The sequence below is a fragment of the Vicugna pacos genome, chromosome 24 (genome assembly GCF_048564905.1).
Source record: "Vicugna pacos chromosome 24, VicPac4, whole genome shotgun sequence".
Classification (NCBI taxonomy): domain Eukaryota; kingdom Metazoa; phylum Chordata; class Mammalia; order Artiodactyla; family Camelidae; genus Vicugna; species Vicugna pacos.
Genome location: NC_133010.1, coordinates 13952188 through 13977681, shown reverse-complemented (window position 1 = coordinate 13977681; position 25494 = coordinate 13952188). Strand labels below are relative to the sequence as shown.

At 42.1% G+C, this 25494-nt stretch overlaps 2 protein-coding genes across 2 annotated transcripts in view; one reads left to right on the top strand and one right to left on the bottom strand.

The window, feature by feature from the left end:
• Positions 1–18334, top strand: part of DSG2 (desmoglein 2) — a 35642-nt gene extending 17308 nt beyond the window's left edge. Inside the window, exons 4-15 of the mRNA XM_031690314.2 lie at positions 914–1075; positions 1240–1384; positions 2209–2375; positions 4443–4580; positions 4698–4883; positions 6039–6304; positions 9392–9534; positions 9829–10056; positions 11247–11474; positions 13409–13530; positions 14755–15090; positions 15541–18334. Coding sequence (XP_031546174.2) covers positions 914–1075; positions 1240–1384; positions 2209–2375; positions 4443–4580; positions 4698–4883; positions 6039–6304; positions 9392–9534; positions 9829–10056; positions 11247–11474; positions 13409–13530; positions 14755–15090; positions 15541–16560 — 3141 coding nt within the window. The 3' untranslated portion in view covers positions 16561–18334. The remainder of the gene's footprint in view (positions 1–913; positions 1076–1239; positions 1385–2208; positions 2376–4442; positions 4581–4697; positions 4884–6038; positions 6305–9391; positions 9535–9828; positions 10057–11246; positions 11475–13408; positions 13531–14754; positions 15091–15540) is intronic.
• The window catches only part of B4GALT6 (beta-1,4-galactosyltransferase 6), a 124027-nt gene that overhangs the window by 3075 nt on the left and 95458 nt on the right, over positions 1–25494 (bottom strand). The gene's annotated exons all lie outside the window — the stretch shown is intronic.

Here is a 25494-nt window from a genome sequence, read left to right as displayed (position 1 = left end):
TATATACACATACACATATGTTGTGTGTGTATATGCATGTACTTGGCAAAAAAAGAGAGACAAACAGAAACCCAGAGAAAGGTAGTGACAGACAGAGAGAGGGGGCTCAGTGGAAAGTGATCGTGGGACTGCTCCAGGGTCACCATTCCACTCCGGGAGCAGAACAGGTGTCACGGAGGTTGGGGGCCCCATCTGATCATTGTCAGCAGCAGCCCCCCTGCCGCAGTGCATGTTGGGACTCCTGTGGGAAGCGTGTGGCTAATCCTAAGATTCCAGGACAAAGAACTAGCCAGGCAGGTGGGTGGTGATGGCTTCAGTGATGTCTGAAGAAAGAAATTGAGGACCCAGTAGGGGGCCACAGAGACACATTTACTAATGAAGAATTAGAGATACAAATAAAACTATAGAGGACGAAGGTGATAACTACAGAAGACCGAGCAAGTTATAATTTGCTGAAGCACCCAAGCAGGCAAAGCGCTTGACCATTTTAACCCTTCTATGGACGGATGCCTTATTCATACTTTCCTGATGATTGAATAGAGTTAGGGAGGTGATTTGACTCTGCAGTTTTTACCTTCTTATGTGATAAATTTAAAATTCACCCCCACCAAGATGTACCCCTAACGATATCTTAATTTGGTAACTAGCCTAAGAGGTAGGCAGTGGTATCTCTCCATTTTACAGATGAGAACACTGAGGCCCAGGAGGGTAAGTGACTGTCTCAGCATCACGTAACTGTTAGTGAGTGGCTGAGGCAGGACTAGAACCGGTTCCCTGACACCAGCACCTCTGAGCACCTGTGTTCTCCCACCTCTCTCCTGTCAGCATCAGAGGGAAATGTTCTATCAAAAATAGTTACCTGTAAGTTATAGAGGGTTTAACTTGAGGCATTATTCTCTTCTCTTTATGTTAGATCCACTCTGATCTTGCAGAAGAAAAAGGACTAAAAATCACATACAAGTACACTGGAAAAGGGATCACAGAGCCGCCTTTTGGTGTGTTTGTCTATAACAAAGACACCGGAGAGTTGAACATTACCAGCATCCTTGACCGAGAAGAAACACCATTTTTTCTGGTAAGAAGAACAATTTTACCTTCATCAGTTAGTCATTTTTCATGGGGAATAGTTATGATTTTTTTTGTTGTTGTGTTTTGGGGTTTTTTTTTTTTTGAGACTATGGTAGTTTACTGACCTCAGCTTAAACTGAATCCCTTCTATTATCTATGCCATGATTTCAGCTAATTGGTTACGCTCTGGACGAGAAAGGGAGCAACCTAGAGAAGCCCATAGAACTCCGTGTTAAGGTCCTTGACATCAACGACAATGAGCCTGTGTTCACGCAGGATGTCTTTGTTGGGTCCGTGGAAGAGTTGAGTGCGGCAAGTAAGAGTGTGTTATTTGCATGAACGAACACCCAAGGTCATTTCGTCCCCATTGTGTAGCTGAACGCTAAATCCTCTGTTTTCGTGGAGGCTGAGTATTACCCATAAGAAACCTTTTGCTCTCGGTTTAGCACTGCTTTTCTGTTACAAGTTTTTTACCCCTCAGAACTTAATTGTCAGATTGATGTGACAAGTTGGGTCCCCATAGCAACCATTCAACTCTACTCCATATCAAGAAAGCAGCCCTGGACAATGTGTAAACAAACGGACGTGGCTGTGTTCCAATAAAACTTTATTTACAAAAACAGGTCGCTGCTGGGTTTGGCCCACTGGCAGTCGTTTGCTGACCTGTGACTGATAGTATTTCTCCTGCCAGGCTGCAATGCAATTATTCGATGCCGTGCTCCATAGGGGGACTTGCAGGAGAGATTTCTCTTTGATCAGAGTGGAAAGAATAGCCATGCTTCCCCTGAATTGCTTGTATTTTTAACGAGCATGTATTTGTGTCTGTTCATTCTCCTGTCTTTGTGTTGGTTATTAGAACTAGCATAAACAAATTTGCGGCCCTCCTGTAGCAGGTATTCAGGACTTCACCCTGAGAACTGTATGTGCTAACCTCAGCCTCGCCCTCTTCTTATTTTTCCTATTCCTACCTCCATTCACGTGTATTTCCTCAGACAATTACATGTTTTGATCTTGGTAAGCTGATTTTTGATAAGCACCTGAAATCCTTTTTGGAACAAGCTAAAATTAAATAAACTAATAAGGTACGTCAGTGCGCTGGAAGTTGAGTTTCATCTCGGACGCCTTTGTTTCCAATGCCAGATACACTTGTGATGAAAATCAACGCAACAGATGCAGATGAGCCCAATACTCTGAATTCTAAAATTTCCTATAGAATCGTGTCTCAGGAGCCTGCTTACCCTCCAGTGTTCTACCTAAACAAAGATACAGGAGAGATTTATACAACCAGTATCACCTTGGACAGAGAGGTAAATTAATATTTGATGTTGGTCTTGTTTTCAGTTCTCCTTTGCCCTTTCGGGTTTGTCCTCTCTCTCTCTTTCTTTCTCTTCTCATTTCCCTACTTTGTTCTGTGTTACTCACTCATTGGATGACTATTGGAATTAACCTCCTCTAGGGATGTGCTGTCCAATATAGTAGCCAGTAAGCCGTATGTTGCCATTGACCGCTTGAAATGTGACTTGTCCAGGTTGAGAGGTGCCATATAAATGGAAAGTATACACCAGATTGGGAAGACGTAGTATGAAAATGAAGAATGTAAAATATCACTTTAATGATTTTTTTGTTGATCACATGTTGAATTGATAATATTTTGGAATACTATGGATGAAATAAAATAGATTTGTTTAAAATTAGCATACCTGTTTCTTTTTACTTTTTTAAATGTGGCTGCTAGAAAATTAAAAATTACATACGGACAGCACAATTCTAGGGGCTTTCCGGTCAGGATCTGTTGGCTAGAGGGTTCTGAAGCATTGTTTCTTAATTTGTGGCTCTGTAATGAAACGTCAGAGGAGTCTCTCCTACTGCTAATGCATGTACAGAGGGAGGAAGAGGGCTGGAAATAGGAGTCCTATTTAAGGTGATAGAAGTATTTATAAAGGAAAGAGTTTTCGTAAATGCCAAATTGGAGGAAAATTTGAGTCAGCTTCCTAAAAAGGATGTTTTCTCAAACATTTCACTTTTCATTTCTAACTCAAAGGGGAAATTTTAGATGAAAAAGGGAGATAGAAGTTTACTTAATGCCGCAGACATAAAGGTTTTAACAGCATGCACAATAAAATGTTGATGATGCTAAGAGCACCGTATTGTCATCAAATATGAATCATCGTCCGAGCAGTCAGCGTGTTTTGTATTGCTTGGAAAAATGACTTGACTCTGCCCAGAGAAGGAGAGGACTGTGCTCAACATCCCTATCAAGATCTTTGTAAGAGTAAAGAATATTATGATTCCTAAAATTCTACTCTACCTTCTCACATAAAATGAGAATGGGAAGGCACAATGTTGAATTAGTAGCGTGATTTTTTTTTTTTCAAACAAGCTTCTGTCTCTGAAGTATGGGAAATTTAGCCAAAAAATAATGGCTGTCACCTGTGGGGCACTCACCATGTGCCCGGAGCTATTCCAAGCCCCTTCCATAGATTAACCTTTTAAACCCACCTCTAAACCCTGTGAGGCAGATCCAATTATTATCCCCGTTTTACATAGAAGGAAACCAAGGATGAAAGGGGTGAAGTGTGTGTCCAGCACTGCTGATAAGTCAGAATTGGAATCCAGGCAGCTGGTTCCAGAGTCTCTTCTGTCCTGCTTTTTGCTGAGCAGTTCTGTACTGCACAGATTCCCTGGGCACTGACACTGGTTGCCTGGCTCCTTTTTTTTTTTTTAATGGAGGTACCGGAGATTGAACCCAGGATCTCACACATGCTAAGCACATGCTCTACCACTGAGCTATACCCGACCTTCTTTTCTTTTCCGGCTCCTTCTTAAACTCCAGCCACATTGAATGGAGCCATCAGAAGGGGACCATGTGGGAGAGAAGGGTTCTCTTTGGTATAAAATCTGAGAAGTCCTTCTCTAGGACACATTCTCTAAGAATTTTATCTCCCAAATGTGTGTGATGTGTCACCAAGTTTTGCCTTCGCTAGCTGAGTTTTCCTGGGGGATTAGTTTTTTGCTGGCTTGACTTTTAGCCGGGAATGAAGTGTGGGACAAAAACCAATTCCTATATACAAACTACGTCGTGAACACCCTCTTTCGTGCTCAGACCATTTTAAGGAGGGACTCACCCAATAAATATCACCAATGGTGTAATTAAGAATTTGATATTGACAACTGCTCTAGGCTTTTCTGCCCTTTCAGAAAAGCTCTGATGGCAGACAGCATCTTCACACAATTAACAAGAGATGATAAAACTTATTTACGAATAAAATACACGGTGGTTCATTCCCTCAGTGATAAAGTGAACTAAAACCAGATAGATAGATTTGGGAGAGATTCATTTTCACCCTAGCTGGATATTTCTCATTGCCCTGCAGGAGCACAGCAGCTACACGTTGACAGTAGAAGCAAGAGATGGCAATGGACAGATAACAGATAAACCCGTGAAACAAGCCCAAGTTCAGATTCGTATTTTGGACGTCAATGACAACATACCTGTGGTCGAAAATAAAGTGGTAACTATTATTTTTATAACAGATGTACCTACTTATTCATATTTTAGCCCTAACTAAAAATACATCGCCTCTGTTTGTGTTACATCAAAATCAAAATCGTGTGTTCATGTTTTGCAGTATGAAGGGACAGTTGAAGAAAACCAAGCCAATGTGGAAGTTATACGCATAAAAGTGTCTGACGCGGATGAAGTAGGCTCTGACAACTGGTTAGCAAATTTTACTTTTGCATCAGGAAATGAAGGCGGTTATTTCCGCATAGAAACTGATACTCAAACTAACGAAGGAATCGTGACCCTTATTAAGGTAAGCACGTAGTGTTCAAAACTGGAATGGGACAAGTTGGTCCAGAGGAGGAAATTGATATATTTTGAGTTCCAAACATTTATAAGTGTTTTACATAATCACTTAACTGGCACCACAGTTGTTAGATGTGGGAGCCATTCCTATTTGCCCAAGTTCTGTGGTTAGTAAGTGGTCACACTTTTGTGTGTGTGTTTCATGCAAGTAGTACAAGGGCCACATTTGAAACAGTGTTCTAATTGTGCTTCACTGAATCAATGAACAAAAAATTAAATAGTGTTATTAAGCATATGGGTCTTAAACATATAAAACCCTTACCCCACAGAATTTTTTAAACAAAAATTACACGATGGATCTTTATCTAACCAAATAAAAGTAAGGAAGAGTATCAATGTATGTTTAAATGGTTTATGATAGAATTACCTTATCAGATTTTAAAAGAAAAGGCAAAGCTACAGCTTTCATAACACCGTTTCATTAAGTCACAGGCAAAACTTGGAACATAAAATACGTGTTGACTGATACACTGATTATGTCAAGTGTACTTTAGAAATAGGGTGATTCACAAAGAACAGAGTATCTGGAGGAAAGTTAATCTTTTACTGCATTGATAGCAAACCAGATACTAATAAACATTATGCTAAAAATGAGGAGGTTAGATTCTTTGTTCAAGCGAATTTGAGATGCCCTGGGTTTAACAGTGAAGTAGCTGTTTGTTCTGCAGGAGGTCCCAGTCTGACGACACGCTGCTTAGTGGACCAGGCTGGCAGTGCCGCCCCTGCTTGACGCAGCCCTTTTCACCAGAACAAACCCCTGGAACACATTTTAAGGAATGTTAACTTACATTGCATGTCCATTAACTTTTTTTTACTAAGAAAAAAACCACATCAGGTTGCTAAAAATAAAAAATATATGTATGTTAAAGGATTTGACTTTAAATAAAATACATTGGGATGCTTTCTAAATATCCTTAACATTTATGAATATCCAAATTGACAGAGACTTTTTAATGCCATGATATCCAAATAAGAGTTGGAACACTCAGTGTAGCTGTATTTCTCGTGTTTTAAATTATATCTAACATTAAAACCGCACGTGTGTGTGTTTGGGTTTTGTTTTCCCTTTTATAAGAATTCCCTTTGATTTTTGCCTTTCTAGGAAGTAGATTATGAAGAAATGAAGAGTCTTAACTTCAGCATTATTGTCACTAATAAAGCAGCTTTTCACAAATCAGTGAAGAATAAATACAAGCCTACAGCCATTCCCATCAGAGTAAAAGTGACAAATGTGAAAGAAGGCGTTTATTTTAAAAGCAGCACAATCAGATTTCACACTAGCGAGAGCAAGGAAATATCAAGCCAGAACCCAATAATGGGGAAATTTCAGGCGTTTGATGAAGACACTGGACAACTGGCCCGGGTGAAGTAAGAGATGGTTATGAATACTAGCTCCTCGTTTTTAATTACTTTGAATGCCAGTTTTCAAAAATCATAATGAAATTTGAACACTGCGCTCTTTCACACCCTGCCATCATAATCCCCCAAAGTTCTGTAGATTCAGTTTCCTGGAGTTCTACTGGTCACTGCAGGGCAAGGACATTCTCCCAGGACCCCCGTCCCTCCACCACCTGAGTGTGAGGCAGAGGTTGGGTGGCTCACCTCAAAACAGTTCTGAGAAGGCTAAAAAGCAGCAAAGAAAGTTCAGAAAGAAACTTCCTAACATCTGTCTTATCTCCTGAAAGGGTGTTAGAGGTAAGGTAGTAAGTAGCAAATAAAATTTGCTGCAAATTCCCACTCAGCATGGGTTTGATTAAGAGAAATCAAAGTAGCTGCAAAATGTATTGGAATATGGGGAGACTAATTCTATTTGCTCATAAACCTTGAAAATGGATCTTCATTTAAACTGTGCTGTTTGGTTCGGTGATGGATGAACCTTTTGTCATGTTCTTCTCGGTCATGGTGACCTTTACTCAGAATATATTTTACTGGAAACCTACCATGTGCCACCAGCGTGCTGGAAGGCACGGGATTGTGTCCACTCTGTGGAGACTCCTTAGGTTTGCATGATCCATTCACATCTCAAAGTAGATTTACATCTTAGATCTCAGAGCCCTGCCATCGAAAGATGACTCTCAACAGAGCTATTATTTATGAAGTTCTGGTTACTAAGTTATTTGGTTTGAAGCAGCCTCATCTACCACCCAAGACACAGCTTCTGTGCTTTCCTGCTGTTGCTGGCAGAGTTGTTTGCTTGCCTGTGTCCCTGGGCACCAGCCCTCCATGAAACGTTGTACTCAGATGCGTAGCCAACTATAGCCAGAATGGGAATATGGAGGAAGCTCTTCAACAATCTCTTTCCTTTTAGTGAACCTCCTTTTCATAGAATTCATCAGCCAATAGTAGCCAATAACCGTTTTCCAAAATAATATTGACAAACAACTTCCGTTGTATTTTCTGTAATGTCGTGGTGACCCCTTTTGCCCACCTCACCTTCAGGAACCAGTCTAGCTTCTCTTGAATTCTGTCATCTAGTTTTTATTTCAACGGCTCTAAACCTAACAAAGCAGTCTCTACCTACACCCCCAGCATTGAGGATGAATGTTCCATATGATTTTTCACACCGAACACTGAGAGACTGAGATGTTCTAGTTGATTATCCTCCAATAATATTTTAGCTGTCTTTTGAAATTTCTCTTTCCATCTAACCAATTTTGGTTGCTGTTTTTATTAAGAGTTATGACTATATCAAAAGATTGTATGTTCAATGTTGAAAATAATGAACCACGTTTACTTCTCGAAAGTATTTCATTCTTTAGCATACAATTACAGAACTTTAGAATGAGAATGATCTTAAAGATTAATTCCACCCTGCTGTTTTACAGGTAAGGAATGAGAGGCACACCTAAGTCCAGTAATTTTCCAGTACCCGCCTAATTTAGAAATGTTGAGGGGGAAGGTGTAGCTCAGTGGTAGAGAATGTCGTTAGCACACGTGAGGTGCTGGGTTCAATCCCCAGGACCTCCATGTAAATAAATAAATAAATAAATAAATAAATAAATAAATAAATAAATACCTAATTTTCCCTGCTCCAAAGCAATTAAAAATAAAGGAAAAAATTTTTTTAAAAAAAGAAATGTTGATAAGGACAAAAACAGAAGAATCACTCTCTTAACTTTGTCGTAGTTTACTCTTTTACTGATTATTCATATACGTTGGTTGTCGATGGAGATTTGACACGACCCATGAGCTGCTATTCTACTTTGGTGTCTAATTTTCACAATAGGAAACAGTTAGAAAATTCCTTCAGCGAGGTCACACGTAACATTCCATTGTGAAATGTGATTCTTGTCACTGTAACTGTGTCTTTGTTACAAGTATAATGCGGGAAAGTATTGCCGGCAGGTTAAGTCTAAGCTTTAAAACTCCAGACATGAAACTCAGAAACATTTGTGAAAATCCAAGTGTATCATCATTTACTAGTAACAATATTAAAAAGTAGGAACATTCAGTTCAAGAGTATAGTTGGAATTTTTCTTAAATAGTCATTATAAATAAATATTGTTGTAAATTAGCCACTCATTTTTGTGTGCCTCAAGAGCCACTAAACAGAAAATAAACTATTGGAGGAGGATATATAGCTCAAGCGATAGAGCGCATGCTTAGCCTGCACAAGGTCCTGGGTTCAATCCCCAGTACCTCCTCTAAAAATAAACAAACAAACCAACCTAATTACCTCCTCCTGCCCCCAAAAAAGAAAAGAAACTATTCATCTGATTGGTTAAGCCAAATACTCATATGTTTGGTTTATATTTGTATTTGGATATATTTTAAAAATCAATGGTATTAAATTACATGCATTTCTGAAAACATAATATGAGTGCTCTTGCCTTCCCAAAGCTGTCTCTCCAAACTAACTCTCCTTTGCTCTGAGGGAAGAAACCCAGAAATCACCTTAGCAGCATTGTTTTCACTCAACCATTTCTACCTGAAAGAAGCCTATTGCTCCTGACAATGAACAATATCCCCCATTTAAAATGCTTCCGTTTAAGGCAGTCACTGATTATTTTTTAACTGAGATTTTTAAATATTGACAGCATGCTGATAAACAGTAGAATATCAGCTGCTTTTCTCCACGAGTTTTTTTTGGGTAACTAAGTTATCCTGCAAAGGTTAACTCCAAATATAAGGGAGACTAGATCAAAAGGTTGTAAGACAGACCGAAGAGCAACTGGTAAATCCCCCACCCCGGGTTAGTAGGCAGGGGATGGTGGCCCTGGCACAGATGCCTGGGGTGTGTTAGAGAAATAAGGAAGGTTCCAAAGTGTGATACACAGCAAAGAGAGGGGCTTTTAGAATAGTTTCAAGAAATTTCAAAACACTCCAAACTAATGCCTGTAATAAGAACATACATCATGGAGCAACAATTAAGCTTAAAAGGGTTGTAGATATTAGTTGTAGATATTCTCAGTTTATCCAGAACTCATAATTAATTTTGTGTTTGTTTTGTAACAGATATGCCAAATTCGAAGATATAGACAATTGGATCTCCGTGGATTCTGCCACATCTGAAATTAGACTTGTAAAAATTCCTGATTATGAATCCAGATATGTCCAAAATGGTACCTACACTGTAAAGATTGTGGCTATAACAGAAGGTAAGTTATTAAATAGGTGTTTTTTCTTGGTTATGTTTATTTAGATTTTACTTTTCAGCATCAGAGACTTGTGTTTTGACCTTATAGAAAGGTCAGATGGGTAAACCTTCACATTGCTACTTATTTAGTGGATTAAAAGACATTACTTGATCTGAATATGAAAACATATCTAAGATGGGAAGTGTCCTTGATTTGGCGAGTACTTTCTCCTTACCCAGTTGGCAAGAGAATCCAAACTGTGTCTGTTGTGAGCAGTAAAACCAAAATATACATTTTGTTGTTGTTGTTTTTAAGAATATCCTAGAAAAACCATCACTGGCACCATTGCTATCATGGTAGAAGACATCAATGACAATTGCCCTACGCTGATCGACCCAGTGCGGAGCGTCTGTGACGACGCGCAGTATGTGAACGTGACCGCAGAGGACCTGGATGGACCCCAGAACAGCTGGCCTTTCAGTTTCTCCGTCATTGACAAGCCGGCTGGCATGGCAGAGAAGTGGAGAATAGTGCGCCAGGAAAGTAAGCAAAATCATTGGACTCCATATTTAAATACTTTTTCTCGTCCATAAGTTAGATTTCCAGCACAGGTTTTAAAATGTGGTTCTGAACCGTAGACATGGTGTCTTTGATTGGACTAATCATTTAAGTGTCCCATTTGGAGGCAGAGAAGGAACGTGGACATCTGATATCTGAATGTAGCTGGGTTTTTTTCTCCAAATGGCTCTGGGAGTCGCTGTCTTATAGCTGAGGGTTGCCTTGCCTTTCTAAGCACAGGCGTCACCATGGGTGTCTTCTAAAATTCTCGACGTCTGGTGACGATGTTTCCATTCAAAATACCACTTACTGATCGTGTTCCACGTGCCCGTCTGCTAGACCTTCACATTTACTCCTTATCCTGTAACGTTAGTCCCTGGTGACAGCCGAGGAAACTTTGGACTTAAGTCGCTTGTCCGAGGTCACAAAGCTGGTAAGTGATGGACACAACATGGAAAGGAGTCTGTCTGTGCCTCTCCCCCGGCCCCAGCCACCGGGCTGGAAGTGGGATTTGAACCCAGGCAGTCTGGCTACTGCGTTTCAACCCTCTATGCTTACGCCCTTGCCTCTCCAGACACATAATGGATTTCTCCATCTCAGGATACAGAGATACGGATGTTGGGATTGGATGAGCTCTTGAATTTCTTCCCTAGCCTTAGACACATGGAGACAGGATTCTGTAACCCAGGCTTTCTTCTCCTTGGTTATACAATAAGGTGGAGTGTCTGGACTAATTTCATCATCAAACACACACTGTGAATTCAACAGAGAAGTTATAGAAGAATAAAGCTCTTAACTGGAGCTTAATATGACTACAGTTAAAGAGTGTTTCTGCAGACTTACAGATACAGAGAACAAACCAGTAATCACCAGGGGGGAGAGGGAAGTAGGGAGGGACAAGACGGGATGAGATTAATAGAGGTACCATCCACTATGTATAAAATAAATAAACCGCAAGGATATGTTGTACAGCACAAGCAATATTTTATAACTATAAGTGGAGTATAACCTCTAAAACTTGTGAATCACTATGTTGTACACCTGAAACTTCTATAATATTGTAAATCAACTATACCTCAATAAATTTTTTTAAGAGAATGTTTCTGTAATTTAATCTTGCTCCTGCCTTAGTAATTGCTCATGTTTATTTTCCTTTATTTTCTTGTCCCTCACAGGCACCAGTGCGCTGCTGCAACAAAACGAACAAAAGCTTGGGAGGAATGAAATCCACTTGCAGATTGCAGATAGTCAGGGCTTCAGCTGCCCTGAGAAGCAGATCCTCACGCTCACAGTTTGTAAGTGCGTGGAAGGCAGTGGTTGTGCAGAAATGTGGTCTGACTCCTACGTTGGCCTGGGACCTGCGGCTACTGCGCTCATAATTTTTGCCCTTCTGCTCTTGTTACGTAAGTGTTATAAAAGCTGCACTTAAGCTCTTCTACTAATTTTAGTGCCTTTTGGAGGTTTTCATTTTCTTTTTCTTTTTTTAGTACTTTGTTACTGCAGTAGTCATTGACATCTTTAGTTTTTCTATAATCACGCTAGAATGCTTTTGAGGGTGGGCAGGGAAACAAGAATTGATCCTTGATAAATTCACCGAAAGTGATTGGAGTGCTCTTCAGAATATTGTGTTATGAAAATGTATCATTTCCTGATTTAAATAACCCAAGTTATTGTACACACTCTTCAGCAGCCTTTTAACCTAAACCCTGTTGGTGTCCCCATCTTGATGAGCTCCATGAGGGAGGGAGGGAGGGAGGTCCTCTGTTCTCTTGTGCCCAGTGCCTAGAACGGTGCCTGGTGCAGAGAACGCTCTCAGAAGATACTTGCTGCATGAATTTAGATTATGGCCACAAGGTCATTGTACAAACTCATCTTATACCCACTGATCCTTGCTTGACACGTGCAGCTTGTCAGCGCCCCCCTCCCCAGACCCTCTGCTTGGCTTGCCCCTTCGCCTGCACCAACAGCACACGTCTCTTCCCAACAATGACAACCACTGCTGCCCGCCCCGCACGCCCTCCAACGACCTCGGGGTTCCTGTCACGGAAGAACAGACGACTGCAGCCTGGGGTCGGGCAGAACCGCTGCACGTGACCCCTGCGCTCGGGCAGCAGGCCTCCTCCAAGGCAGCCTCGGCCGTTTCAGCGTCGCTAGAGGCGCTCGTCCAAGCCACTGGCAGATGTGCGACTGAGTGCACCCCACTCCACAGTGTGCAGTGCGCTTTTATACCATTTGGCTTGTGACGGCTCACCAGGTTCACAGGTGGGCAGGGCTGCATCTTTGATCTGGGGATTCCCCGCACTGCCTTCTCTCAGATTTCCCAGGGCCTGATGTGGTGCTTGGCACATGGCAGACACTGGATACACGTTTGCTGCATCACCCCTGGCTGATTTTCGTCTTCTTATTACACCCAGTAACCATAGTTACTATTACATAAAAAGGAATCTAGGGAGCAGTCAGTTCATCACTGGGAGCTGCCAGGTGGGAGTTTCAGTAAAAGCTAAGTTCGAGGTGGACTGCTTGCAGATGCCGTTAACTCTTTTCTCTACTGATCGTGGGGCCAGCATTGGCCTTCGCTGCCTCCTGGAGGTAGAATAAAATTGAAGGAAGGAGCTCTGAAATTTTATTGAATTCTGGATGAAATGTTATATGTATAACATTTTATATATATATATTCATATATATTAAAATATATATTTATATATATAATATATATATATATAAAGTGTTTTATATATATATATATATTATAAATGTAGAATAATTTTAGAAAATAGTACTTAGATGATTCAAAGGTTAACTGGAACCCCAGTGAGTCATGCCTCTGCCAAATCCTACCCTGTGGTAAAGTGAAGTATTACAGAAGCTCCAGTGTTCTAGAATGTTTTAACATATTACAGTTTTTCTACCCTTAGGAACTTTTGATTTTTTTTAACACATATATGTATTCTAGATGGTGAATTTTTTTCATATTAAAAGTTAAAGTTGTTCTAAAAAAACAAAAATTTAAGTCTTTAAGTCGGTTTTAATGATTTGGATCCTATCGAATCCAGCCTTGGTGTTCCGCTCGGTGACCGCAGCCAGGGCCCGCACACAGTCTTTGGAATGGACCAGGCCTCTCGTTCCGTACGGCTCCCTCATCTTGCCTGTAGGCTGTGGCATAAGTCACTCAAAACAAGCTTGGTGAGGTTGGCACCAGGGAAGGAAAGGAAAAGAGAGCTGTGAATACGTGAAGATTGCACTCCAGAAGTGCTATGCTAATTCAAGAATTATACAGTGTAAATTTATAAATCTGTCGAGACTAACCTTCTCTGGACTCAATTTTGTTTCCGTGCAGTGGTACCCCTTCTGCTGCTGATGTGCCATTGTGGGAAGGGCGCCAAAGGCTTCACCCCCATCCCCGGTACCATAGAGATGCTGCATCCGTGGAACAACGAAGGGGCACCCCCTGAAGACAAGGTCAGATAACCCGCTGTCTATGCAAGGTGTCTTCTTTTCTGATTGAGAAGTCTTTCTGACGTCTTAGGCCATTAGAGTAAGATGGTTACTACAGATTTCGGTCACATGCCTTCGTGAAATACAGAGTTGCAATAATAATAATATATTTTGTTTGTTGGCAGGACAGAGCTGAGGTGGGTCTGCTCTACTGTGACAGGTGCTGTGTTACGGGCAGCGTAACAGAAAGGTCAGGTGGTGACGCTGACACCGGGAGTGTAGAACAGAGGTTAAAGGGAACAAGAATGTGTAGGGATTTAGGTGGAAACTTTTGTCCTGATATTAAATGGACGGTGCTTCTCCATTTCCATTCCGCTCGACCCACAGGGTCGGCAGGGGGGGCCCCACCACCCCCATGGCAGTTGTAAAATGTTGCAGAGTCCCTGCCCCTACCTCCTGAATAGCCACCTCCCACCATCTCTCTGCTGCATCTTCCCCCGGGGTCTCTCGTCACCATCTGCCGTAAGCAGCCTGTCTATTAGGATATGAGTCAATATCAAGTGTCAGAGAACTCAGAATAACAGTGGCTTAAATATAAAAACATGGGCCGTCCCAGCCCAGTGTGTGATCCCTGCACAGCCTGGCCCCAGGCATCCCCCTTCTCAATGTTCCTCCGTGGATGAGTTCCACTCCTTGCTGTGCTCCCGCTCCAGGCACGAGCTACCATCCCCACATTCCAGCCCGACCATCGGGGGAAAAAAGTGACCAACCGCTTTTCAAGAGCACTTCCCAGAAGCTGCATACACCATTTCCACTTAAATCATGGCTAACTTAAATCACGTTAACCAGAACTTAGGCAGCTACACCTGTAGCAATGGAGGCTTGGAAAGGTAGTCTTTATTTGGGGTGGCCATGTGTCCAGCTGGAAAAATAAAATAAGGGTTCTATAACCATAGAAGAAGGCATTGAACTCCAGGGGAAAGTTGAAATGCCGTTGGTGCCATAGAGTAAATGGGCTGAGACCATATTTTAAAGTCTTTTGTTTTCTCCTTGGGCTAAAATCCGCTAGCGAACCAAAATGGTACCGTGGAGATCTTCAGAAGACTCAAACCCAAGTCATGCAAACAAAAACAGTTTTCCTAATCTGCCTCCGTGGAAATAACGTATTCACAGCCTAGGCTCCCTGAGCTGGGACCCTTCCACCAGCCGTGCGGACCTCCACCAGCCCAACTGTGTTTGCTCCGACAGGTGGTGCCTCCGCTTCTGACAGCAGATCTCAGAGACGCGGCCGCAGCTGGCGCTGGAGCAGGATGTGTGACAGCCAGGGAAGCCACCATGAAAGGAAGTAGCTTGGCCTCCTTTACCAAAGGGCAGCAGGAGATGTCCGAGGTGGACGGCCGGTGGGAGGAGCACAGAAGCCTTCTCTCCCGTGGGGCTACCCAGGTTACAGGGGCAACGGGCGCGCTGCTGAGCACTGGCTCCATAAGGACCACGAGAGCCATGGGGGCTTCCAGAGAGATGGCCGGAGCCCAAGCAGCTGCCTTGGCAGTGAACGAGGAATTCTTAAGAAGTTATTTCACTGAGGTAAGCGTTGGTTTTTATGTGTGGAGGGCAAAAGCATGTATATGTAAACGTGATGATTATTAGGGTAATCATTTCGTTGGAAGTAAATGGGACTTTTTCTTTTTTTTAATTGAAGTGTAGTCGATTTACAATGTTAGTTTCAGGTGTACTGCAAAGCAGTTCAGTAATTCATATATATACATATTTTTTTTTCAGTTTCTTTTTCATTACGGCTCATTGTAAGATATTGAATATAGTTCCCTGTGCTATACAGTAGGTCCTTGTTGTTTATCTATTTTTTTTTCAAGAATACAGACCAGTCGTGTTGTGGGATATCCTTCAATTCGTGTTTCTCTGAAGTTTTCTTGCAATTAGACTGAGATGTCAGGCGTTTGGGGCAGGAATCCGGAGTCTTGTTCTTAAATGAAGTGTGTCACTCATGTCAACGTCCCTGTTCTTGTTCCGTTTTAGAAAGCTGCCTCTTACACGGGGGAAGATGACATTCAGACGGCCAAAGACTGCCTTCTGGTTTATTCTCAGGAAGAAACTGAATCTCTCCAGGGTTCCATTGGCTGTTGCAGTTTTATTGAAGGAGAGCTAGATGACCGCTTCTTAGATGATCTAGGACTTAAATTCAAGACACTCGCTGAAGTTTGCTTGGGTCAGAAAATAGAGATGGAACCGGAAATTGAGCTGAGGCCAAAACCCAGGAGAGAAACAAACGCGAAGGCAGCTTCAAGTGCATTCTATGAGCAAACTAGGGTCCACTCAGAGAAGGCACTTTCCTCCAGTGGCAGCTTTCAGGTTCCCACACCTCTGCATGAGGCAAGCACAGAGAAAGTAACTCAGGAAGTGGTCACTGAAAAGTCTGTGTCTTCTAGGCAGGGTCCAAAGGTAGCTACACCACCTGAGGCACTGGCTTCAGGTAGCATGACAGTGACAGAAACGTCCTATGCCACGGGCTCCACGGTGCCACCAAGCACGGTGGTCCTGGGCCCCGGGCAGTCCCAGGGCCTGATTGTGACGGAGCGGGTCTACGCCCCGGCTTCTGCCCTGGTAGAGCAGCAGTACGCTAGTGAAGGTAACGTCCTGGTTACCGAGACAGTCCTCCAGCCTCACGGCGGGGTGTCCGGGCCTCTGGAAGGCACTCAGCATCTGCCAGACGCCCACTATGTCATGGTGAGGGAGAGGGAGCGCGTCCTCGCCCCCAGCCCGAGCGTGCAGCCCGCTCTGGCCGTGCCCAGTGCAGCCGCAGGACCGAGCGTGCCAGTGACCGAAAGAGTGCTGACGCCTGCCTCCGCTCTGCAGTCTAGTTACCATATTCCTGCTGAAACCTCTGTAACGGCCACAAAGACTCTGGTTTCTGGAGCTGGAGTCCCAGGCCCTCTCCCAGACTTGGGCTTGGAGGAGTCTGGTCATTCTAACCGTGCCATCACCACATCTTCCACCCACATCTCCAGGCAGAGCACGGTCCAGCTCTCTTACTCCTAGACGGCGCTCAGCACACGCCGGCCCAGAGTGGAGCCAGCCGGGGCTGAGGGCCTGCTTTCAGGGGACCTGGCTTTTCATGAGCCTTACACACATGAGAGGCACATACACCTGGGGCTTAAATTTTTCCTCCATCACAAATATGCAGAGAACCTCACTGACTCAGCTTCCAGGCGTGCACTTCAGAAGAGCTCCCGGACTTCCTGAGGGCGTAATGATCATGCTGTCTTGGGTGCCTTTTAGTGACTCATGGCCAAACAGTACTCACAAAGCAAGTTAAACAGAGTAAATCTGGCTTCTAAGAATGTATCAGATGAACAGTGTCCAGTTCATGAGCCGTCCAATAGAGCCACCCACCAAACTGAGCGGGCCCCTCTGCACAGCGTTGAACGTTGCTGCTCCATATTCCATGCTTTCCTGCACCCAGCAGATTATCAGCAACTTATTTATCCAAAGATACATGCACGGTCTGAGTAACCAGTTTTGCTTGTTTGGTTTCCTTAAGACTAGAGGCCCTCCAATTCCTGTAAGATTAATTGAACTTTGGAGCACCGGCTTGGTGAGAGCACACACTGCATGTTCCTGTGGGTGCGTGTGTGTCGTATAGCCTTAAAAACAGCATTACACCTTCCCTTTGTCTCTCAGTAATCATGAAAATATTAAATACTTCAAATTCAGTAAGCTAATCCAGGGCAACATTCATAAACATAAGATCTCTTTATTTTTTATAGTAATAAAATACACTATTAAAAAAAAACTCAGGATACATTATCTTCTAAATTAGTACAGCTGAATTAACTCTATCCACTGTGGTAAGAACCATGCCTGTTTCATTGCCATATATCCCCCGTGCCTATTGTAGAATTAAACTGAATTTTAGAAGCCACTCTTACCTATAATTGCAAAAAATATCAAAAGACCCTTTAACTTCTGTAATTACGAGTTTGAAATGACGATTTATTCCATGTCTCAGAGTCACTGGCTAGCTAGTCACGGCTTCCTACACGAGTGTTAAATATTAGATAGCTGACCTGAACTTGTACCTCCTGCCCTTTTTTAAGAAGTGATTTGGGTGTTTTGGCCAAATAAATAGATTGTATTTTTATTGCTCCTTGAAGAAGTCATCCATCTCAAGTTTCAAAGTGTAAGTGCATACCAGTAATAATTTATTTTAATATTCTTTACAATAAAAAATGTCCATAAATTTTTTTAAAAGGCTGTAGTTTTGTGAATTTTCAGGATATTTTACTAGGAAAATGAATCTCTAAAAATTTATTTTGTACCACATTTTTTAAAAATATTGTTGACTTTTGTATTATGCAAAAGATTTTACATATTTTTACTCCCACTTTTGTATATAAGTAAAAGGCAGATATTTTTAGACACCACAAGCCTGTGGCCAAAAGGAAGGTCACTGTTCCGTGCTCTAAATTGTTTACTCTCTACTTAGTCTTTGTTGTTGCTTTTTTTTTTTTTTCACTATAGACTTAGTAGTTAATTTTTGCCAAGTCTGCATCAGGAATATCACTACTGTGTGAAAATGGGGCTATGACCTACGTGCTCCAAACCAACAAAACTTGGTCTTCAACTTCCTCCTTGGGTGGGTGTGAAAAATCCTCACTTGTCTCCTGTATGTAAAGTAATCACATTTTCTAAATGGTTTTCTTTGTACGTGAAAGCATGGTTTGTATTAGTTACATTTGTTCCATGGGAGAAGCATTATATTTGTACGTGTTATCCTCAAAATATTTAAATAAAAAGGTGACCTTTTGAGCAACCCTTTGCCCATATCTTTATTGCCCTGTCGTATTTTACTAGGAATGTAAGTAGTCGTTAGGGAGGAGACAGCACCCTGAAGGCAGGTGTTTGTCAGACTTTGGTGTCGGTTTCCATTAGGACTGCTTATATCTGCCTCAGCCAGCCTCCTCCTAAGAGGGGCAGACCACAAGCAGGCTCAGTTAAATATGAGTCTCAGACCAATAATGAATAGCTCTTTAGTGTAAGTGTGTCCCGAAGTAAAAAACTGTGTCCACCTGAAATTCCTATTTCCCTGGCTGCTCTGTTTCTGTTTGCCAAGCCTGCTGACCTTGTTCCTAAGAGACTGGAGTTTGCTCCCCGCCTGGAAAATAATATGGGAGGAACCTGTGGATTGATTCAGCTGAAGATTTGCACCTCTGACCCCAAGAGATGAAATCATTCAACCAATGTTGAGAAGCTTAGTTGCTTATTATATTTTACAAGGGAAACGATCAGAGTTTCTGTCAATACTGTAATGTCCCATCAATAAACAGTTCACAACGCGGGTGCATCGAGACGTCCTAAAGCATGAAGACTGTGTTCTACTTCTGCGACCCCGGGACTCCAACCCCACGGGGCACATGGGAGCAACTCTCAGTTGACCTCATGAATCTGTCCAGACCCAATATTCCAATCACCACCACATCAAACTTTATACAATAAGACATTGCTTATCTAGTATCTAGAAATGAGATGTTTCAGATAACAACTCTCAGATAATTAAATCTTAACTTCTTTAACATACCAACATTTCCTAGTTGCACTATGTTCGTGTAGCTCAAATCCTCTGCATCATTATTGACTTCTTTTATCTACTTTTTCCATTAATCATTGAGGGAGGATAGTTAGTCTCCAAATGATTGTGTGTTTGCCTGTTTCTCCTTTAATTCTTTCTCTGTTTACTTCCTGTATTTTGAAACTTATTATTTATACCTGTGTCATTAGGTACAAACACATTAAGATTTATTGTGCCTTTCTGAAAAATTGACTTACAGGATGTCTCTCTTTATCTCTGGTTATATTCTTTGTCTTGAAATTTGCTATGCCTAACATTAGCATCACCATGCTAGCGTACACTTACTGTTCGCATGCCAACCTGGAAAAAGGTAGAAGAGAAAGAAAGCAGTTTGATGACTGAATAAGCATTAAGCCAGAATGCAATGTGCAGCACGGGCCACCCATTAAGACTGGAGATGGATGAAGAAAGAGAAAAGTGGGTCATGGCATTTCTTCCCATTTCCTACTGCCAGCACCTGCCAGGCGTCTCTGCACAGCACCTCCCCATTTGGGTTCAAGGACCCCTCCCCCTCTCTGCACCTGGAGGCCGTCGGTGGTGACTGCCCCCCGCCACGTGCTGCCAGACGCAGATTCCTGGACCATCCCGTGAGGTTTCCCCCACCTGCCTTACCTTTTGTATTTGATCCATTAAACTCTCCTCACTTCCATCTACTTCCCCCGGGGACACTCCCTGACTCTCTCGGCTGCTTTCTTCTCCTGATACACCCAAACAGGACAACTGTGAATTTTGAAAATCCAACAGCATTTTCCAAGTAGATTTCCTATACCTGTGAGTGAACAGTGGTGTCAGTGTCTCACCCGTCTGTCTTTCATTTAATTTGCAGCCTCTAACTTGCTGCATCTCAAGCCCAGGTTGGTTCTCGTTGTAAAGGCTTAATCAGAGAACTCTGAGAAGGGACTGAGGGAGGTTTTAGTGCAGAATGGGGACTGTCTGCAGTGACTCAACATCCCTTCTGCTTATTGCAGAGTCTAGATGCCGCTTGCTTGGATTATCAAGAGATTTTACTCCCTGTACTAGAGGTTTGTTTTATTATTCTGTCCTTTCACCCAAGGCTGACGCTGGGACGGAACCCAGATACCCCATTACTTCCCCTCATCTACAGCTTTCCGCCTCTTCTAGCAGGAAGCTTGCTTTCACAGCTTTCTTGAGTTGGAAGTAGTTTCAAGCTTTGTCTTTTCCAACCCCTCCAAGGACCACGCCCACCATCACCCCAGGGCTCTTTCTCAGAGGGAAAAAAAAAAAAAAACTGGGTTAAGGAGAGGAAAACAGCCCTTGGGGTACTGCTATGAAAAAAGTGGGGAAACACGCAAAACAAACATCATAAATGATTCTGAATATATTCTTTCTAGATGGAGCCTTAGTTGAGTTGGCTTAGCAGGAAACTATGTGTACGTTCACCTGGTGCTAATTCACAGGTTTCTCCACGTGGAGATCCTCTGGACCACAGAAACAGATGGAATAGCAGAAGCGCAATGACCTGAGTGCATGCTCATAAACCACGGCCTCAGCGCCATTGGAGTAAGTGAGTGTTATACGCATTATGGCCACAAGATGGCACTAGGCACGCAGCAAAAGAGGCAAAGCCGGTCAGCGCTAAAACTAGGAGGGGAAAATTCAGCGATTTAGTAAGTTCATAAGCAATGTAAACTCACAAAGGCCAATACTTGCCTTTGCTAACTGTGCTCCTTCCAGATAAAGAATGATATGCTTCAGGATTGCCTGGGAAACGAGGCCCAGATCATGGAAGTCTGATGAAACCTGTTTGGCTCCTTTGGTGATGAAATACAAAAGGTCTTCTGAAGGTCTGTCATGAGGCTATGATTCTACAAAAATGCCGCGCTTTGGAGGATGGATTGGCCAATGGCTTGACAGATAACACTCTCAGCCTGGTGTGAGCTAATTTTAAGAACAGATGTTGAAACAGCTCTTACAACTCAGTATAAAAAAAACAACCCAATCAAAGCATGGGCAGAAGATCTTAATAGACATTTCTCCAGAGAAGACATACAGATGGCCAACAGGCACGTGAAAGGATGCTCAGCATCACTAATTATTAGAGAAATACAAACCAAAACTACAGTGAGGTGTTACTGCACACTAGCATGGTCACCATCAAAAAGTTTACAAATAATAAATGCTGGAGAGGGTGCAGAGAAAGAGGAATGCTCCTATATTGTTGACAGGAATGTAAATTGGTGCAGCCACTATAGAGAACAGTACGGAGGTTCCTTAGAAAAATAAAAATAGTGTTATGGCAGGATTCAGCAATCCCATTCCTGGGTCAATCATCCAGAAAAGATGAAAACTCTTAATTGGAAAAGATATATGCACCCCAACGTTTACAGCAGCACTATTTACAATAGCCAAGACATGGAAGCAACCTAAGTGTCCATGGACAGATGAATGGATAAAGAAGATGGAATATATATATAGGAATCTTGCAGTAGAATATTACTCAGCCATAAAAAAGAATGAAATATTGCCATTTGCAGCAACATGGATGGACCTAGATATTAGCATACTGAGTAAAGTAAATCAGACAGAGAAAGACAAATATTATATGGTATCACTTATATGTGAAATCTAAAAAATAACACAAATGAATTTATTTACAAAACAGAAATAGTCTCACAGACATAGAACACAAACTTACGGTAACCAAAGGGGAAAGACAGGGAAGGATAAATTAGTAGTATGAGATTAGCAGATACACACCACTATATATAAAATTAACAACAAGTATTTACTGTGTAGCACAGAGAACTATATTCAATACCTTGTAATAGCTTATAATGGAAAAGAATCTGAAAAATATATAAATGTATAAAATTGAATCACTTTTCTCTACCCTTGAAACTAACACAATATTGTAAGTCAACTATACTCCAATATTTAAAAAGTAAAATAATAATAATAATAATAATAATAATAATAATAATAATAATACAAAGAATAGACATTGACTTTTTCTGCAAGACAAGATTCAGTTAAACCAACACGTGTTGCCTTCTCACTACATGCAGAGCACTACTTAGTGCCTTAAAGGTCATTTAAAGGTGAGGATGCCCCAGGCTTTGCCCTTCGGGGGCCCACACAGTAGTGGAGGTGGTAGTTACAAACACCTTATTCTGAAAATCAAGACAGCCTCTAATAAACAAGACATCAAAGAAAGAAGGAAAAGGCCAAGGCTGCTGTGAGAGATGAGTCCGTCTGTGAGGCGGGGCTGGGAATATTTAAGGAGACTTCTTAGAGAGGAAGGCTTTTCATGAACAGTGAAGATGAAGCCAACAGGCTTCAGCTGGATCAGAGGCTCACCTCACCAAGGGAGGGTGGCTGGTGTCTGGGAAATGACAGGCAGCGAACGCAGCAGAAGGTATGGATGAAGGTTAGGTACAGACCGCAGGTTAAGGCTGTGGCACCAGACTCTGTGTGGTTGAGAGTCACAGGAAATTTCTGAGCAGGACAATCGTACGATCAGGGTCTAGAAAGAGGAGGACGGGCTGCAAGTCTGCACATGGGAGATGCTAAAGAAGAGTGTTGGGGAAAGTTGAAAACAACTCCAACTCCTGTGAATGTTAAGTGTTAGCCTTTTTCTTTCTCCTCTGATGTTCATTGATTTTCCCTTGTATTCCGGTGCCTCTTTCCGTGGTGCAGAGTAAAATGTAAATGTTATGTCAGCAAGGTCACTGAACCGACAGAGAGGCCAGTTATAATTATAGAAATATGTTTCCCGAAACGAAATCGGGAGATGGCACTTGACAAAAGATTTGTTTTCCTGACTTGCGAGTTTACTTGTGTACAAAATCTTACAAAGTTAAGCACTCAGAGTAATCCCGAGTCATTTACTTAATGATTCCTTTACAGTTAAAAAATAATCAAAGTATTTGAAATTAAACTATTCCGGAAAATCATTGACCAGTGTTTGGTCCCATGACGGTGTGGTTTTGCCTGGGTCTCCCTTATGCACTTATAAGCTTTCCGAGCCAAGTATTTTGTCTTTATTTAGTTTTGGAGCCTCAGTACATAACGCAGGGCTTAATAGATAACAGGTACTCAATTATTTTTTTGTTGTTGTTGAATTGACTTTAAATTAAACTGAATACTACTGAAATTAATTAAATGACCTTCTTTGTACCACCAGCTATTTCCCCAACATTCTACTGGGAAACTTCATCTATGCAGTGAATTTGAAAGAATTTTCAGAGAACACCCCTATTTCCATCACCAAATTCCATCATATATTTTACTCTTCTTTCTTTATCACATGTCTATCTACCCACCCATTTCTCTATCTATCCACCTTCTTTTCTATGAATTTCAAATTAAATTGGAGAGCCGTAAGTACACTCCCCGCTAACAAAGTCAGTGTGCAGATCTTTAACTCGAGTTCAAGATTTGTTTATATTTTTTCCCTCTGAGGTAAAATTACAGACAATGAAATGTACCAATTGTACGTATACATTTGTTAAGTCTTGACAAACGCACATACCTGTGTAACTCAAAGATGTATAATAAAAAAACAAAGTATACTAAAAAAAAAAAGATATTCAGATTTAAAAGCTCAATTTCTGAGATTTCACATGAGGAGATAACCTTACAATTAAGACAAGATGTGTGCGGAAGGATGGTCATTGCAGTGTTGTTAATTGTGCAAAAACTGTAAACAGCAGGTTACTGGTGGAGTTCATTAAGAAGCAGCGCCGTGCAGTGCCATGTGTGGATTAATGGGGCGCTTTAATGTTACAAAACGGTGACACTCCTAAATTATTTTCAGGAATTGCAAGGATACAGGGGGACTTGGAATAGGTATTTCCACCGCTCCGTCTGACCTTTGTGACAATGTCACTTGCAGCAGGCTTAATGGCCCACTTTTCAGACGAGCCAGCCACAGTGTGCGGCCCATGCTGGGTGAAGCTTTCACATGCGGTGGCCTTCACCACTGGGTGCTTCTCAGAACTTGTTGTCACTGCAGTCAGTCTTTAAGAGGGGAAAATAAATGTGCATGTCACTTTGGAATAATCACACTCTGAAGCCACAGAGAGACACTGGTACATGACAATAGAAGTGGTAATAATAATAGTACCCAATACTCACTGGGTACTTTCTATGGGCAGGCACTCTGCTAATGAAGCATCTCTCATACAAATCTGTTTTCATCCTCTCAACAATCCTAGAGAGACATCCTATTATCTTCTCCCACTTTATGGATGAGTAAACTGAGGGTTGGCGCAATTCCTCACTATGTAAAGCTGGACAATCTGTCTTGTGCCTTCATCAGACACACAGCCCTAGCTAAAGAAATGATGACAGGAAGATGAGAAAGCCAAGCCAAGTGTGAGAGGGACTTCGGGACTGCAGACATCTGTTTGTTGTATCTTCCAATCTTTGGGTTTGTTGGGACAGAGAGGGGCTTCTTTAAAAACCACCCAAGAGCCAAAGACACAGAAGAAGTTGGATTTTTTTCCCCTAAATTGCTCCAAACTATTTTTCATCACTACAAACAAAAGCACAGGGCAGAAATTTCCATGCACCTGTGATCTACCATCGGCTAATCCTCTTTGGCTGTCACTTAGCAACCGGGTAACAAATGGAGGTTGGCGTCCCCAGGCTGATCAACATTCTTCTTTAGTCACAAGATCACAGTTATTACAAAATATAGCCAACAGCCAACAGCCCTGAGGCTTACAGGGGTTTTAAAGGTCAGGCAAAGTTGTTGTTGGTTTGGTTTGATTTTTTCCCTTCTGTGCAAAACAAGTCTTCTTTGTTTGTTTGGCTTAGAAAACTCATATGAAAAAGACCAGACTCTGGACTGTGGGGAGCGTCCCAGCTCGCTCCGTCTCTGAAACCCTGGGAGGTTTTTGCGCCCATTACTCAGCCTCTGCGGCGTCTCAGCTTTCTGCATCTACAGAAAATCCACACCAGCCCCTGACAGTAAAGACCAGCTGGAGAATGCTTTGAAGTCTCCAAAAAAATTGTCAAGGCTAGCTTTCGTCAGTGAGAGAGCAGCAATGATTTGTAATAAGTGAGGAAAACACATTCACAGACTCAAAGGGAGCTGAAATGAGCTTGGAAATTCAGCTAGACCCATGCTCCCATTCAGTGGCTCCTCCTGACCAATGAAAGTAGGAAAGGGTTGGGGGGAGTACCTTCGTTCTCTGTTATCCACTCCCATTCATAGCTTGTGTCCGGAAGTTCTTCCCTAAGTCTCACTGGAATCCCTCATGCTGCTGTTTCAAGCTAATCTCTTCTTGTACTCTTCACAATGGAGCATCTATTTTTCTTACGATTTTTCTTAGTCTTTTATTAACGTGGCATGCCTCATGAATCCACATGGACCTTTC